Source organism: Notechis scutatus, chromosome 2 (genome assembly GCF_049901735.1).
Source record: "Notechis scutatus isolate UNSWTSFEM ecotype Mainland chromosome 2, rNotScu1.2, whole genome shotgun sequence".
Lineage (NCBI taxonomy): Eukaryota > Metazoa > Chordata > Lepidosauria > Squamata > Elapidae > Notechis > Notechis scutatus.
In genome coordinates, this window is record NC_142010.1 from 162,304,933 (window position 1) to 162,323,804 (window position 18,872).

General features: G+C 38.2%; 1 protein-coding gene across 4 annotated transcripts in view; it reads left to right on the forward strand.

Annotated features, from left to right (window-relative positions):
• Nucleotides 1-18,872, forward strand: part of POSTN (periostin) — an 80,198-nt gene that overhangs the window by 25,997 nt on the left and 35,329 nt on the right. For all 4 annotated transcript variants that reach the window (XM_087957137.1, XM_026675487.2, XM_026675488.2 and 1 more), the window contains exons 7-11: nucleotides 1,581-1,722; nucleotides 8,484-8,696; nucleotides 8,918-9,052; nucleotides 16,509-16,657; nucleotides 17,779-17,915. In XM_087957137.1, coding sequence (XP_087813263.1) covers nucleotides 1,581-1,722; nucleotides 8,484-8,696; nucleotides 8,918-9,052; nucleotides 16,509-16,657; nucleotides 17,779-17,915 — 776 coding nt within the window. The remainder of the gene's footprint in view (nucleotides 1-1,580; nucleotides 1,723-8,483; nucleotides 8,697-8,917; nucleotides 9,053-16,508; nucleotides 16,658-17,778; nucleotides 17,916-18,872) is intronic.

Genomic DNA, 18,872 nt, shown 5'->3' on the forward strand with positions numbered 1-18,872 from the left:
GGGAGTTGCCATGTGACTGTGTGGGTGTGGCTTCTTCTTTTTGCAGCACCCCCCCCGCACTCCATTTTTTTTTTGCCTCCAGGGCCTCAGGAAAGCTTTCTGGGGGGCATTTTTCTCCTAGGAGGCTTCCCTGAGGCCCAGGAAGGAAAATACCGGAGTGTGGGGGGGCACGCAGCATCCCCCCATGCTCCATTTTTTGCCTTCCTGGGCTGCAGGGAAGCCTCCTGGGAAGGCGTTTTTGCTCCCAGGAGGCTTCCTAAGGCCCAGGAAGGCAAAAAATGGAGCACGGGGGCTGTGCAGCACCTCCCTGTGCTCCATTTTTGGCCTCCTGGGCCTCAGGGAAGCTTCCTGGGGGCGTTTTTGCTCTCAGGAGGCTTCCCTGAGGCCCACGAAGGCAAAAAACAGACATGCAGCGAAGCAGTAAGACAGCAAGAGGGATCCTGGCACATCTGATTGTCGGAACAGCTGATCGTTGGGAGGAAAAATAAAAGAAATACCTTAAAGAGTGACTGGGCAGGGGAGAATGCAGTCAGAGATGACAGGCATGCACACGGTGTTGCGCATGCGCGATAAGGACTGACTGGGAGGGGAGGGGAGGGGCGGGCAGAGAGAGGCAGGGCCAGCCAGGGGCACAATTTGCCAGTTCTCTGAACTGCACAGAATCATAACAACCGGTTCTATAGAACTGGTCCGGTGGAATCCCCCACTGCTTCTGAAGTGTTGGCTATTCCTTCCAGCTTAATGTTATCTGCAAATTTGATGAGTTCTCCTTTATCCCCTTACCTAAATCATTTATGAAGATGTACTGGGCCTAATACAGAACCTTGGGGAGCTCCCCTGCTTACTTCCCTCCATGTAACTATAGTTCCATTAAGGACTACATGTTGTGTGCGATTTGTCAGCCAGTTATAAATCCATTTGTTGGTGATGCAGTCTATTTCACATGTTTCTAACTTAGCAAGAAGTAAGTTGTGATCTTTGTCAAATGCTTTATTGAAGTCCAAGTATACTATGCCCATTGCATTTTGCTGGTCCACTAATTTAGTCCCTTTGTCAAAGAATGAAATAAGGTTTGTTTGACATGATCTGTTTTTGACAAACCCATGTTGACTACTGGTTATAACTTTTTCTGCTTGTAGTTGTTTGTAGACCTGTTGCTTGCTTATCTTTTCTAGGATCTTCCCATGTATTGATGTCAGGCTGATTAGTCTATAGTTTCCTGGATCTGTTTTTCCCTTTCTTGAGATGGGAACCACATCAGCTATTTTCCAGTCTTCTGGTATTTCTCCAGTTCCCAAAATCTTAGAAAGTTCTGTTTAGTAGTTCTGATTTTGCTTCTGCTAATTTCCGGTCTACACAAAGGAAAATCTGTCACAATTCAATAGGGTTACTTCAAGTAACATACAATTTTCATGTGTATAAAGATATCATCTTGCAATATTTATGTATTTATATTTTATGCTAAGAAAAATTTTCAGTATAATTAATTACAATGTATTTTGGTATGATGTCAAAATATAACTATACTATTAGTTTTTGCATAAGAGTTTAAAAGATTTTTTATTCCCTATTTTTCATAGGCTGCTGCCTTTACATCTGATGTAATGGAAACTTTAGGGAAGCCCGGGCATTATACACTTTTTGCACCTACTAATGAAGCTTTTGAGAAACTTCCACGTGGAATCTTGGAAAGAATAATGAGAGACAAGGTGGCTTCTGAAGGTATTACAGTAACTTTACTCAAAATTACTTGATAATTAAATTACCAAAAGTAAAAATACAATGCTAAAACACATGTCATACCTATGACACAATGCATATTTTATTAATAACTATGACTAATACCAATTCATTTGCTATAAATCAGAATATGTAAAGCTCCATATTGAGTTGTTCAGTTTTGGATGCATGTTATACTGGAATCAGTTCATAGAATTCTGGAGTTGGAAGTGATCACAAGTATAATCTAATCCAACCCTTCTAATGTGCAGGAAAACTAATTAAACCATACTAGAGATGTGGTTTACCCATCTCATGTAAAGCACCTCCAAAGATAACAAGGCCACAAGCTTCCTTAGTAAATAATCAAGACGGTTTTCTTTTTATGGAAAATGGAGAGTTTTAAAAAGGGACTGGACAGCCATTTGTCTGAAATGATATAGGGTTTCCTGCTAGAACAGGGGGTTGGACTTGAAGACTTCCAAGGTCCCCTCCAACTCTATTATTCTGTTATAAATAAAATGTTGGTAGATTCCATTATTTTTAAAACTGATTTTTTGTGGCAAGGAAAAATAATTCCTTTTTTTTTTGAAAATTTTATTTGGATTTTCACAAAAACAAAATACAAATAAAACATCTTTTTTTGAAAATAGCATGGTCCCAGGTTATCACTTCTTCATACAGACACAAACTCAATTTCATGCTCATTTTTATGTTCTATTCCATATCTTATTACTGTTTTATGTTTTCTACATAGTTTTTCCCCTCTTTTAATTTTCTCAACTTTATTTTAATTATCTCATCTCAATTCAAATCATTATATTTATACTTTTGTCTGTCCTGTTGCAATTTCATATTATCTTTTCTCATTAAACAAATTTTCTCCTGTAGTTACTAATTGGAGTACGACACCTTTATATCTTTTAATTTTATCCATTCAAACTCTTATTTAAGCTTCAATGTATACTTTTAAAATTATAGCATTCAATATAATACATAACTTCCAATCGAATTCTGCTTGGTACATTCTTAAAATACACACTATATTCTTAAAAAGAAAAGATTATATATATATGTAAATAAATCACACATTCCATTCCAATTCAATTCTATCATTAATATTCATTAAAATCTTAACATCTTTAACATTTCTTTTCAATTAAATATCATACTTCCTTGGGAACACTTATAAACTTTCCATAATTAATTCTTTTTTTTTCATATTTCTCACTTATATTTTTATAAATAATTAATAATAATTAAAATGCTCCCATCCTTTCCTAATTTAATTATCTCATTCACTTTAATTCATTTATTTATTAACAAACATTCCACTACATTACAGTGAATATTTTATCCATCATTTTAGTCATATTTTCTAAAATTATTTCTATTTGTAATATAACAATGCTATCTTATGTACCTTTGCAGAATCCCTTTTACAATTAAATTTTCACCCATTATCTCTAAGCAGGCTTATGGTTTCAATCCTTATATCTTTTCCCTGTTTCTCTATATCTTGTTTCTGTCTTTTACAACTTCTTTTCCTTACCTTCTTCCCCCTCTTCTTCTCCCTTCCCTTTTTACCCCCTCGTCTCTCTACTTCTAATTCTCTCATCTGTAATCCCCTCTTCTGTTGCTTTCTAATATTATACTTATCTTTCAAACTCTTCTTCTTCTTTTTGGTTGTTTTTTCTAGTCTTAAACTTTTCACTCTCTTTTCCCCCTTTCCTTCCCCCCCCCCACTTAAAATAATTTGATCATTAAAGATGGCTTCTTCTTTGTCCCGATCTTCTTGTTCTGCAAGCGTTTCTTGTTGTTTCTCATAGCTCCAGATCTCCATATCTAAGAATTGAAATACGAAGCCAAAAGAACCTCTCCCTTCTTGTGCATCTTCTTTCCATTTTTTAAGTTCCATTTTCAGTTCTTCTAAGAGTGATGCCATTTTAAACACTTTTAAACAACCACCCGATTACTTTTAGTCATTTAGATGCAAAAACCAAAAATCACCGAGTAATCCAAATAATCCAGGGCTGTTTCTTCTTGCTTCTTTTTTCCACTTTCTCTTCCTGGGGTTCTATTATTTTGTTGCCAAGTTTCAGATAGGATGTATCTTAGGGGAATCCTGTTAAAGTTTCACTGTACATTCCTTTTAGTTACAGTTCCATTCCTTAGTTCCAGGCAGTCTCCTCCATTTTTCCAGATCCTACCCTTTTATTCTTTTTTTTTCTCCTTTCCTGCTTTTAAAAACTTTTAAATATCCAGAAATCTTTATTATCCCTTTGACTTTTATTTTCAGCTTAAATGCCTATTAATGTCAAAGTGGATTTTTTTTTTCAATTTCTTGCTTAAGTCTCTTAGCTGTCAGTATATAAAAGGGAAGAAAAAAAAACTAATCCTTTCCCTTTTTTCTCTCCTTCGCTGCTTCAAAATCTTCTTTGGGAATAATGGTATTTAGTTTAAATTCCAGGGTACCTTACATTATTGCTTTTTCAGTTTAACCCGGTTGACCAAAACTTTCTCTTCTTATCTTCCTCCTGCACATTCTTTTCCGGTTCAGTTCTTCTTTGAGGTGGCCATTTCTGACCACCGCTGCAACCGCCTTCGGGAAAGGGAGTAATGGCCAGCTGGGGAAGAGAGATGCAGCTCTCCTCGACCCTGCTGGCAGTCTCCCCCCTCTTCATCACCTCTATGGGGTGGCTTAGCCCCGAAGCCAGCCGGCTTGGGGCACTCCGGTGGCAAGCACAGATCGAAACCGCGCACGATCATGGATTTCGGTCTGTCGCTGAAGAGACTCAAACCGGAAGCCAAGGAAAAATAATTCCTGATCATGTTCACTGTAGCTTCTCTTTATGCATCTGAACATAGCTATCTTGTATCCCTAAATCTAAATTTCTACTGTCATCTTCCTGCCTTCAAGGATGCTGGCACTGCGAGAGGAATTTACAACGGTGTCTGATGCACTGGTTTCCCAAAACATCAGAACAGAACCTGATTGGACTACTTGCACAGGGGGGAGAGTTTTGGACATTGGGGATTGCTTTCAATATATGATTTTCACATGGTTTTCCTTCAAAGCTTGCCTCGCTCATGCTGCCCTCAGCACCTCTAATAAAAGTACCTTTTCTCTAACATCTAACAATCAAGGGTCATTCTTTCCTAGGGAGCAGCCTGTGGCCAGTCTGATGTCTACATTCCACATTCAAGTTCCTTCAGCCTGGCCTCTATTCATTTAGTCATTTATTTATTCCTCTGTTCATTTGTATTCTCCTTTGAATTTGACAACCGGACCCAAATCAATTTGGAAATGTTTTGCACAGTCCTCCATGTAGGATCTTATCAGTGCAGAATACATAGGGACAACAATTTGCAGCATATTTCCTCTTTCAATTGAAAGACTTTTTATTGCTCACTGTCCAGTTTTCTAACATGCCAGATTGCAATCTTATTTTTTTCATCATGTAAGGTTCACTGGTTAATAATTACTCTTTTTTCATTCTTGAAGGGAGAGCACTTTTGCTCTTCTCTAATCTTCTGGTACTTCCCCAATTCTCCAGGACTACTCCGAGACAATTGAAAGAGCTCCTGGCAGCTCTTCCACCAGTTATTTCAATATTCTACAGTATATTTCTTGGGAATTTGAGGTGTTCAGATTAGCTTTACTTCATTCCTACTAACTTGTAATTCCTTATTATATTCATTACTAATCTACAAAATCACATTTTTATTGGTGTAAAGTAAGTAATTCAATATTTATGCCTTTGACATTTTTTAAAAATCCTGGACAACTCACTGCAGTTTTCTTGGCAAGGATTTTTAGAAGTGGTTTGTTATTGCCTCCTTCCTTGGACTGGCCCAAGGACACCTGCTGGCTTCATGTATAAGGCAGGACTAGAACTCACAGATTCCCAGTTTATAACCTATTGCCCTAACCGGTATAGCAAACCTGTTTTGAAAGACAAGACAAAACAGGGACTGAATATGTCTGCTTCCTCCTGACCACCTATTAAGATGTGTCCATTTGGAATAAATAGTCCAAAATAAAAATCCTGTTTTCTTTGTGTTACTGATATAACTTAAGAAATCCTTCTTACTTGATTTTGCCTATCTTGCTAAGCCTTAAGCTTGCTTTTTATCTTTGTTGTCTTACCTCATTCCTACATTTCCAAGCTAAAGCTGTGTAGATTTTCTCTGTAGTCCAGGGGTATCAAACTCATGGCATCACATTGTCGTCATGTGAAACATCATGACTTTATTCCCCTTCACTAAAATGGGGTGGGCATGGCCAGCATATGACACATCTGGCCTGGGGGCTGCGAGTTTGTCACCCCTGCTCTAGTCCATCCTTCCTTCTACAATTTAGTTCCTTCATGAGCTGCCTATTCAACCATATTGGCTCCTTTGGATGACTCCTAGTTTTTGTTCTGAGAGGTGTTTTGAGGTTGTACCACCCTTAATACCTCTTTCTAGAAATCCAGCTGGCTGCATCTTTGCTTTTATGGTTTCTCACATGGCAATTGTTGTTGTTTTTTTGAAAAAGAAAGTGGCTCCCACTATCTTCTAACAACTCCTACCAGTTAGTAAGGGGGGAAAAAAATCCAAATTAACAGATCTCCCAGTGCCTAACTCAAACTTCTGAAATCATTACTAACCTATCAATAATTCATCTGATATCTTAGAACATAGAGTAACAGAGTTGGAAGGGACCTTGGAAGTGATATAGTCCAACTCACTCCACAAGCAGGAGAGTTTATATCATTTCAGACAAGTGGCTATCCAGTCTCTTTTTGAAAACCTCCAGTGATGGGGCACCCACAGTTTCTGAAGACAAGGCATTCCATTGGTTGATTATTCTCACCATTAAAATTTTTCTCCTTAGTTCTAGATTGCTTCTCTCCTTGATTAGTTTCCATCCATTGGCTCTTGTTTTCTGCTGGTTTGGAAAATAAGTTGACCCCCCTCTTTTTTATGACAGCCCTTCAAATACTGGAATACTGCAATAATATCACCTCTACTCCATTTTTTCTCTAGATTAGCCATACATACCTAATTTCTGCAACTGTTCTTCATATGTTTTTTTCCTTTAGGCCCTTAATCATCTTAATTGCTCTGCTTTTCACCTTTTCCAAAGTCTCAATATATTTTTGTAATGTAAAATTGCAGCATCTCCTTTTTTTGTGTTGCTGTTTCTTTGAAACAAGCTGTACCCATTAAGTCTAACCTATCAGATTCAAGAAAAGCTGGTCAATGGAAATGCCCATATACATTAAAGGAAAAAGGAAAATGGCATAGAAGATAAATCTGCTTACTCAGAGTCAGAGGTGGTATTCAGCAGGTTCTGACCAGTTCTGGAGTAGTGGATATTTGGAGTAGTTTGGAGAACCGGCAAATACCATCTCTGACTGGAGATTTTACAGTATCCTTCCCCTGCCATGCCCACCAAGCCACACCCACAGAATTGGTAGTGAAAAAAAATTGAATCCCACCACTGTTCAGAGTGATTGACACTTGTACATATGTGAAGCAGGGGTGGGATGCAAATATTTTTACTACCAGTTCTATGCACATGGCTAGGTAGGGTGTGGCTAGCTGGGCATGGGTGGGTGTGGCTTCTTTTTTTTTTTTTACAGCACCCCTCCTGGCACTCCGGTTTTTTGCCTCCTGGGCCTCAGGGAGCCTCCTAGGAGGCTATTTTTGCTCCCAGGAGGCTTCCCTAAGGCCCAGGAGGCAAAAAACAGAGCATGGGGCAGGGGGGCAGGCTCTGTTTTTTTTTGCCTCCTGGGCCACAGGGAAGCCTCCTGGGTGAAGCAGTAAGACAATGAGATGTCAACTCATAAAATATTTCTATGGTCTTTTTAGAGTTGCCAACAGAAAGGGAGGGGGGAAAGAGGTTTGAAAGAGCAGTGCAGTAGCTTGGAAAGAGAAAGTGTATTCCATAAATAGTTTTTCAAAGATAGTAACTAGGTCATTGAAGTTTCTGTTGCGCAAAATTCTAACTGGAGAACATGATTGATGACTCTTGGCTATGGATGTGTCTTATTGGAGAATATGAATTATGATACACCCGGGGGTGGAGGAAAACCAGGGTCAAGGGTGACAATGAATTATGTGTCTCAGAGTCGGCTACACCCAGGCAGTGCTGGACATGTTAACTCCCAATAAATCCTTTTGAAGTTTTGGAAGTTTGGCTCAAGACTCATGATTTAATTGGCTTGGCTGCTGGAATCCTGACACAAGGGGTATCCCAGCACAGCTGATCGTTGGAACAGCTGATTGTTGGGAGGAAAAAAAGAAATACCGGTTCAGCCAAATATGGATACAAGCTGTCCATAACCAAAGGATACTCAGTTCAACAAATCTCTGTGTTAATGTAACTAAAAAGCCTTCAGATGTAATCCCCATTCTAGGGAATAGGAGGGAATGGGGAATGTAATCCCCATTCTAGGGAAGAGGAGGGAATGGGGGATGGGATAAGCTACTTTCCCATCTTGCAGAACAAATGGTGAGAGATAAATGTGCAAATTATTTTTTTCTAAGACGGGAAAAAAATCAGATCATGAATGTGTTTAGAGATGATGGACTTAGATAACTATGTTTGCTACTTGACTGCATAACTTTTGACCAATCAGTGTGTCTCTGCTCAATTTAGGGCTGTTTATGATGGGACAGAATGAGGAGAGGACAGCCAAATTACTGCAATACTTTAATATGATAATCTTGTTTTTCATTGGAGCATGGGTCTTTTTGTTCTCTTTCTTATTCAGCTCTGATAAAGTTCCACATTTTAAATACTCTTCAGTGTTCTGAAGCCATCATGGGTGGTGCAGTCTTTGAGACCTTGGAAGGGAATACAGTTGAAATTGGCTGTGATGGTGAAAGCTTGTCAATCAATGGAGTCAAAATGGTGAACCGAAAAGATATTGTGACAAGTAATGGTGTCATTCATCTCATAGATCAAGTGCTTATTCCTGATTCTGGTAAGTGAAGCAGGAGTAAATTCAATCTCATATTTTTCATATTATTGGTCACCAGACTGGACCAATAGGTGATCTAATTTTTGTCTCAATTAAGGAGAGTCATGATATATAGCCAAAATTGATAACTATAATTCCTTAAATTTTATATGAAATATTTATCTGTCTGGTGACAACTTTGAAGCAAATCAAACCTCTGTTTTCTGTTTTATTTTCAATTTTAGCTAAACAAGTTATGGAACTTGCTGGCCCCCACCAAGCTACCTTCAAGGACTTGGTAGCTCAGCTTGGCTTGGCTGCATCTCTACGACCAGAAGAAGAATATACCCTGCTAGCTCCATTGAATAGGGCTTTTTCTGGTAGGTGGGCCATATTAAAATTGTGTAAGGATTAAAGAGAGAAGTAGTTGGAGTCCTATTTTTTGTCAGGATTTTCAAATAGCTGTCAGCTTTTAATAATTTAATCTACCATTTACTATTTTCTCCATGCTTTTGACATAATTATCCGCCACTGATATTATGGCATCATAGTGAGGATCATGATGAAAAAAAATCAGCTCTATTGTTTCTTTCCTGATTACTTGATGCTGTTTTCTGCTCATCTAAGTAATGGTGTGATCTGGGCTGCTTGTTTCCCTAGACTTTTGATTATATATTTTAAATGGTATGGTTTATCTCTGTGTGCCTGTTGATGGCTACTTTGGAACTGCTAGGAAGCCCCTAGCTGTTTTGGATTTGGCTTGATCTAAAATGTCAAAATTTTCAAGTTGAAATTGTAGTTTTTGAGAAATCAAGATATTTTCATAATGCCTTCTGATTGCCAGTTAATTTCATGGATACTTATGGGCTGATATCTACCTGCCTTTTTGTATCTTTGGTACGAAGGCATAGCTGGCAGGCTCTCTAACATATACATAATAGACACACTCAACTCATTTGCTATGCAACCCAGATCCAATTTACCTCAGTGTCAAACAATTTATTCCTGGCTCTGCACCACAAGAAGTGCTGATCCTTCTAGCATCAAGTGTCATCTTAGCCTCAAATTAGCCCCACCATACAAGATAAATGAAGGGACAACTGATTTTTCTGACCTTCATTCTCAAGCCCTGGTTGCTATCAGTTGACCAATCGACTTAGCAAAAAAATCTTACCACCTTTTCTGTTTGTGCTGGGGAGGAATAGACTACCAGCATTGATGATTGCCTCACCAACCACAATGCCAACTAGTTGCAGTACTGCCAAGGAAGAGGCAGCATGTTATTCCCCACAGAATGAATGAATACTGACTTCCGGTTTGGGCATCTTTGGCGACAGAACGAAATCCGCGATCATGCACGGTTTTGATCCAAGCTTGCCGCTGGAGTGCCCCGAGCCTTCCGGATTCGGGGTGAAGCCACCCCGTAGAGGTGGTGAAGAAGGGGGAGTCATCAGTGGGGTTGAGGAGAGCCACATCTCTCCTCCTCGGCTGGCCATTACTCCCTTTCCCAAAGGCGGTTGCAGCGGTGGTCAGAAATAGCCACCTCAAAGAAGAACCCGACCAGACAAGATTGTGCAGGAGGAAGTTTAAAGAAGAAAGTTTGACTGATCGGGTTGAATGGAGAACACATCTATTTAAGGTATCTGGAACTTGAATTATAAAGACTAATACTATTCCGAAACAAGATCTTTAAAGCGGCAAAAGAGAAAGGGAAAGGAAAAAGAATTGGCTTTTTTTTTTGTCTCACATTGACAGCTTTAATTGACTTTGAATGTTAAGAAGACGAGATCTAAACAAGAAATTGATATTAATCCACTTTGACATTAACAGGCTATTTTTAACTGAAAATAAAGTGTCAAAGGGATAAAGACTCTTGGATAATTTAAGAATTTTTTTTTAAAAGGAAGAAAGCAGAGGGGAAGAAAAAAAAAAGAGAGTGGAATCTGGGAAAATGGAGGAGACCACCTGGAAGTAAAAAGAATTGATAGTGGAACTTTAACAAGACTTGTAAAGCAGTGGTCCCCAACCTTTTTTGTACCAGGGACCGGTTTCAAGCAGAAAATTTTTGCAAGGACCGGGAGGGGGTGGGGGGAGAGAAGAGAAGGAGAGCTCGCTCTCTCGCTGCTCCACCAGCCCAGGAAGAACTGCTTCAAAGAGCGGGGCTTTTCCTGTCGCCGCAGCTATTGAGCCTGAGCGCCCGTTTCACCCCCACCCCCACCCCGCCCGCCCGCCACGCTTCAATCCACAGTGTCCCGTTCTGCCTGCCTGCCTGCCTGCCTTAATTTCTGGTTGTTTGGGAGCAGCTTCGGCTGAGAATAATAACTATTCGCCTCTTTTACTCAGCCGAAGCTGTTCCAATTCAACCATTAACGAAGGCAGGCAGGCAGAACGGAGCACTGGGTTGAACCTCGACGCGTGCGCACGTGCGCGGGCGGACGGGGGGGGGGGGGAGAACGGGCGCTTTGAGGCGCTGCGGCAACAGGAAAAGCCCCGCTTCTTTGAAGCAGTTTCTTCCTGGGCTGGTGGAGGAGCGAGAGAGCGACTGAGAGAGCTGACCCAGAGAGAAGGACAGGCTTCGGTTGCTTCCTCCCTCCCTTCTTTCATTTGTGTCCTTGATCCCGATCCCAGCAGCATTCACCGAAGGTGAAGAAAGCCGCCATTTTTAAAAAAAATTCTTTGCGGCCCGGTAGAGAGTGCTCCACGGCCCGGTACCGGTCCGCGGCCCGGTGGTTGGGGACCCCTGTTGTAAAGGATACGTTGTAGCTGAAACTTTGTTACAAGTTAACAAAGCCCCTGGAAAGAGAAAGTGAGAAAAGCAAGAAACAGCTTGGGATTATTGGGTGATTCCTGGAATCTTGGATGGTGGATCCTAATGAATTGAAATAAAATCAACTGGAGATTTTGAACTATGAAAAACAACAAGAAATGCTTGCAGAAAAAGAAGGGCGGGACAAAGAAGAAACCATCTTTAATGACCAAGCAACTTTAAGCAGGGTGAAAAAGGGAAAGGGGGGAAAGGGAGTTAAAAACTTAAGACTTGAAGCAACAACCCCCCAAAAAGAGTAATTTGAAAAGTAACTATAACATTAGGAAGAAGCAGAAAGGAGGATCACAGAAGGGAAAATCAGATAGAAAAGGGAACAAAAAGGGGAGGGAGAAGAAGAGGGGGAAGATGGAAAGGAAAAGAAGTTATAAAGGACAGAAACAAGACATAGAGAAACAGGAAAAACGTACAAGAATTAAAGGTATAATCCTATTTAAAAGACACAGAGACAATGGTTAAAAATTTAATTTAAAGAGAGGATTCTGCAAGGGTACATGAGATAGCATTGTTATATTAGAAATAGAAAAGAGTTAGAAAATATGATAGATGACATATAACATTTGCATTGTTATGTAATGGAATATTTGTTAGTAATTAAATGAAACAAAGAGGATAAGAGAATAAGGCTCTCAATGGTTTTTTTAAAAAAGTATATAATTGAAAAGAAACATGAAAGATTTTTAATGAAATTAATATCAGTTGACAGGATGAATTTGAATAAGAAGAATAATTTTATTGACTACTGTTAATAATTATTTTTTTGTTTTCTGTTTAAAGATAGTAATGAGTAAAATATAAAATATAGGTGATTAAAGTGAATGACAACTGATATTATTAGGTAATGAAATGTTTCTTAAAAGATGGAAATGTTCTAAATAGAAATGTAAAAGATTGCTATCAATATTAATGGTCGAACTGAACTCGAATAGAATAATTATTTCATTTACTAATGTTATACATATATATACACATACACACACACACACACACACACACACACACACACACACACACACACACTTTTTTTTCAAGAACTTAGTGTGTATTTTTAAGGGAATGTACCAAACAGAATTCAGTTAATAATAGTTATGTGTTATAAAATAGAGGTTAGAAAATGAATGTTATAACTGTAAAGGCATAAATTAAACTTTAAACAAGATTTGAATGGATAATAATTAAAAGATACAAAGGTGTTACACTCCAGTTTAGTAACTACAGGGGAAAATTTGTTTTATGAGAAAAGAAAATATGAAATTGTAAGCAGGACAGACAAAAGTATAAAAATATTGATTAGAAAGATACTGAAAATTAGAAAAAGATATGTAACTGAACTTAGAAAGGAATGAAATAATTAAAAATAAGGTTACAGAAAGCAAGGAAAGGGAAAAACTATTGAGAAAATTGCGAAAATAGTTATAAGATATGGATTAGAATACACAAGATGAATATGTAATTGAGTTTCTTATGGAGAAGTGATAATCCGGGAGCATGCTGTTCTCAAAAAAAGATATTTTATTTGTACTTGTATGTTTTGTGAAAACCCAAATAAAACTTTTAATTAAAAAAGCTGCTCCCAAACAACCAGAAACTAAGGCAGGCAGGCAGGCAGGCAGAACGGGACACTGTGGATTGAAGCGGCTGCTGGCGGGCGGGTGGGGGTGGGGGTGAAATGAATACAAACTGTTTGTGAATATTTTCCAAGCAAGGTTCCAGACCTTGGGCAGAGGAGTTGGACTAGAAAACCTCCAAGATCCCTTCCTATGAACTTCTATAACCATGTTTTTAAAAACCAGGGTAGAAGATAGCAAATGTTTTAAAATTAAAATATGTTAGGCTTCAAATAATTTAACAACCGGTTCTCTGCCTGGTTGCTGGGTAGGAGTGGCCTAGTCAGCCTCCTGCACCACCCTGGGAGTGAAAACAGGCCATGGGGGATCCGTTTTCATCCTCCCTGAGCTCCGGAGGCTTTCCTTGAGCCTCTGGGAGGGCAAAAATGGCCTCCCTGGGCTTTCCAGAACTTCCAGGAGGCCCATTTTTCACCTTCCTTGAGCTTCCATGTGGGCCCTGCACTTACCTGCGATCCAAAACAGACCATATGGGGACTCCTGGGTGGGGAGGGGTGGAGTGGGCAGGGCCAGCCAGGAATGAGATTTGGCAGTTGGCTGAATTGGCCATAAAATTAACAACTGGTTCACCCAAACTGGTGCAAACCAGTAGTAGTCCATCCCTGGTTATTAACAAGCATGTGACAAGCAGCACAGCAGTTCTATGAGTACTAGAGAATACAATGCCATCTAACTGAATAATTAATTTTCCTGACATATCTTTTGAACTTTAAAGAATGATGTATTAGAAAACAGAAGATGGTCTTCTTTTTTTCTTTCTTCTTCTTTTTTTGTGGATGATACTAAGCAGGCAGGAATAGCTAACATCCTATATCAGGAGTGTCAAACCTGCGGCCTGCAGGCTGGATGCATCATGTGCTGGCCCCACATCCACCCTGAATAGCAAGGGGAAGAAAGTCTTGATATGTCACGTGACGTTGTCATGATGACACGAGTTTGACACCCCTGCCCTAGATGATAGGCTCAAGATCCAGATGGATCTCAACAGATTTGAACAGTGATACCTATCTAAAAACAATAAAATTCAATCTGGAGAAAAGTAAAGTCTTATACTTAGACAAGAAAAACCCAAAGTACAGACTGGGTAAAATCAGACTTAATAGCAGTAACTGTGAGAGGGATCTTGGAGTATTAGTGGACAACCAGTTAAATATGAGCCGGTAGTGTGTGGCGGCAGCCAAAAAAGCCAATGCAATCCTAAATTGCATTAACAGAGGGATACAGTCAAGATCAAGTGAGGTACTGATACCACTCTATGAAGCCTTAGTAAGACCACACCTAGAATACTGCATCCAATGTTGGTCACCACATTATAAAAAAGATGTTGAGTCTCTAGAAAAAGTGCAGAGAAGAGCAACCAAGATGATAAGGGGACTGGAGAATAAGACATATGAAGAACGGTTGCAGGAACTGGCCATGGCTAGTCTAGTAAAGAGAAGGACCAGGGGAGTCATGATAGCAGTGTTCCAATATTTGAGGCTGCCACAGAGAGGAAGGGGTCAAGCTATTTTCTAAAGCACCTGTAGGCCAGACAAGGAATAATGGATGGAAGCTGATCAAGGAAAGGTTCAAACCTAGAAGTAAGGAGAAATTTTCTGACAGTGAGAACAATCAACCAATAGAACAGCTTGCCTTCAGAAGTTGTGGGAGCTTCATCACTGGAGGCTTTCAAAAAGAGATTGGACTGCCATTTGTCAGAAATGGTGTAGGGTCTCCTACTTGGGTGGGGGGTTGGACTAGATGACCTACAAGGTCCCTTCCAACTCTGTTAATCTGTTATCTTAATTTTATCTCCTCCTCCTCCTCCTCCTCCTCCTCCTCCTCCTCCTCCTCCTCCTCCTCCTCCTCCTCCTCCTCCTCCTCCTGCTGCCTCATTTGCCAGTCCCTATAATATATTAGTTCAACTGGCGTCTATGAAAAGACTGTTAAAATAAAACATGTGAGAGGGATTGCCTCAGTGAAGTTCCAGCAGTAATAGCAACAGTTGCAACTGGTAAATGAGAATAGGCTTGAGCCTGTGCAAGAGAAGCTCACAATCCATTATGTGCTTAAATACTTTTGGTTGCTGATGCTTCATTCCTAGTCTAAGAGAATAGCACAATCACTCTCTGTTGCTCTATTGGTTACATTGGGAAAGCAAAGTAAAATCAAGGTTTCAGACTTTTTAGATATCTAAAAAATTAGACATCTCTATGAGTGACTCTGCAAGTGGAAATAGTACAATGATGGAATCATCAGCCAGAAGATGGTTCTGTTTGACAGAAATTTATCTGGAAGAATAGAAATCCATTTGTGCTTTAGAACAGCTGCTCTTTGTAAGGAGACTGCAGGTATTTAGTTTCTTGTGATTGATTGCGGTCAAGTGGCTAGAGAGCCAAGGGAATTACAATATACCTTTCGCTTTTATACAGCCTGCATTGACATTTGGCAAAAGCCTCATCTTCTTAAGAACTTTATGATTTGATTACTTTAGAATCTGAGAAATATTCCAAAAGCCAGGGAAAATTGAAGACTCAGTAAGTGCCTTCTTTTTGAAATTAAGAAAGGGGGAAATGCTATTTCATAGGATTTTAATTTAAAAGCTGAAGGCTTAACAAGTTCAGGATCTAAGAAAGTTTCAAACAGATAAGGACAGCTATTTTAACAAATAGAGAAAATAGAGAAATAAAGAAAGTGTAATTGTGATTATGGAGAGCCAGTATGTATGTTTAGTTTTAGAACACTTGAAACATTAGTTTGAACTTAAAATGTTTTCCCCCCAAGTGATCAAAACTTATGGGAGAGAAGGAGAAAGAGAATGGTAAGGGAGGTGAATTTTAGATTTTGGCAGATGAAGCTGATTGAGTTGTAAAATGTCCTGTGAGAATCCTTCCTGTGCACTGGGTGTTTCAACAAGACCTAGATAGCCATTTGTCATGAATGATTTAATTTGGAATCCTGCAATGAGCAGGGGATTTGTTTCAATGCTGTAAATTATATTTTCTGTGATTTTATGAAGACATTTGGTGATCATGTACATGCAATTAAGATAAAATGATGGCATGTTAAAATTGATGTGAAAAGCTGAGCCCTAAATTATGACTATGTGTAGATAGCGTTTTATTTTATTTTATTTATTTATTTATTTATTTATTTATTTATTTATTTGATTTGCCAATTGTTTACAAGATAATAAGTATAAGTGTATACATAGTTGTGAATACATGAAATGGGTACATATAAGAAAAATAAAAGAATAAGAGAAACAATAGGACAGGGACGGTAGGCACGTTGGTGCGCTTATGCACGCCCCTTGTATTTAAAATTAATATCATGGATATGTTCCACAAAAGTTTTTCGTTCCACAAAAAACTTAATGTAGATTTTATGTTTTTAAAAAATTGTTAGATGATACTTTAAATATGGATCAGAGAATCCTTAAACTGATGCTGCAGAATCACATTTTGAAAGTGAAAGTTGGCTTGAATGATCTCTACAATGGACAATTCTTGGAAACACTAGGAGGAAAGAAACTAAGAGTATTTATATATCGAACAGTAAGTAAAATTAAAGATTTCAAAAATTATTATAGTAAAAGATGGTAAAAATTTAACTATGTACATCATATTTCAGTCAAAGGTTATGGTTATGCCATACAGCCTATTAAAAAGGTTAAGGCTATATATTGAGAGCGGAAAGTAAGTTATTTGAACATGCAGGGAAAATATGAATAAACTCAGCTGGGATAGTTGTATAAAATAATGGAACTGACTGGGTAACCAAATTTCAATTTGATATGGTTTCCAGCAACCTTATGTTTAATCAGTCTGTGCAATAGGTAGCTGTAAATGCTGTAGTTGGTCTTTTGTTTCTTTGTTTGTTTGTTTGGAATACATTTCCTGATCTGTATTACGGGAGCAATTTTCCAGCTTTGGAAATGAAAGTAGAATATTGGTGGATTTATTCAATATAGAATTTTATCAGCACAAAATCCAGTATCTAAACTCAATATCATGTTCTGATCAATTTATGTCCTTGATTTAATTGACTATTTGGATTGACACTGATTTCAAGATGAGCAGAATCTGGTCCTAAAACAGGAACAAAATGTGCTTGTTTTGTTTCTAAAGGTAATTTTTTCAGAGAAGAAATTTATGAAATAACATAACTTTTGGGACAAAAGTATATGAGTAATATATGCATAAACAGTGTGGTACAGTATTTCTTGGAGATAAGCTTCGTTTGAAAGATTGAAAGCAGCATGGCTTCATGTACTATAATTTTATTTTATTATAATAAATAAATGTAAATATTATGTTTATTTCATAAAGAAAATCTATGATTCTGGATTCAACAGCCTTAGTAAGATTCCAAAGATTTAGTTTCTGTGGAGTTATTCAGATAGAACACAATTCTTTACTGATTAAAGTTTTTATGCTTGGGCCTGAATGACCATTTTTGACCTGTTCAGAAAAAGTTATTAAAATCACAATGATGTTATTTTCATGGTGCCTTTTATTCAGCCATCAAAGAAAATATTATATTTATTTTAGCAGATTGCTTGCACAAGAACTAAATGGATAATATTTTACGCTACTTGAACATTTCCATACAAAATGTTTTTATGTAGTTTCCAGTGAGATTTAGCTCATATGTTGTTTGTCTTTTGTATTGCTAGGCTGTGTGTATTGAAAATTCATGCATGATTCGAGGAAGCAAAGAGGGAAGAAATGGATTTATCCATATTTTTAGGCAAATAATCAAACCAGCAGAAAGAACTCTGCATGAAGTATTGAGATCTGACAAACGATTCAGGTATAGTAAGAATTTTTAACTATTAGGAGGAAGGAGAGCAAAAATATGAAGCTATACAATAATGCTTTTCATATTTAATATTACAAATGTTAGTAAATATTAGTATATAATTACAAAAATTATGTATTGTTCCAGAAATACATTATCCTACTCTGGTTTAGGAATACACCAGCACAATTTAGAGATGCTCCAGAAAAGGATTGAGAAAAACAAAGTTTTGTTCTTTGTAGGGACATTTACCTTAGTCAAAACAAATTCTTATTATAGTCATAGACCGAAGTTAATATTTAATCTAAGTCTAATCAAATTACAGAGCTCTCTAGTATGACAAAATAGATGCTCATTAAGTTTAAGTTATGGCACAGGTCATACTATGACCAATTTTAAGCACTGCTATGCAGAACCTGGCAACAATGTAGGGTTGATATCTAAAGGTATAGAATTGAGAGGTATAAAATAGTCCTATGCACCTTGGATGTTTATGAAGTAATGGTGAGATGAGCTAATACAAATGTTTTTGTAGCACAGTCATCAAGAAGCATGTACTCTGTTATTTATGTGTGTTCAGATTATAGGGGCATTACCTCTCTAAGTAAGGAATCTTGGTGTATTAGTCTTCAAAGATACCTGAGGGGAGGTCATGACTTTGTGCCAGAGTAAAGGTCCTCCTATGTTTAGGTACTTCAAGATTAGTTATGCCATAGGGGAGGCAGATTACCTATGGGATTCACTGACAATAAATATTGGGATCCTGGCTACGTCCAATTTGTGTCTGCTACATGCTGTTTAATGAACCCTTTGGAAAGATCATATACTATGCTGATAAGAAGACCTGAGAAAAGTTCAAGGGTAAGAATTTCCTGACAGGGAAAACAATTAACTAATGGAATGGCTTGCCTTCAGAGTTTGTGGGTGCTCCATCACTGGAGGCTTTTAAGAAGAGACTGGACAGCCACT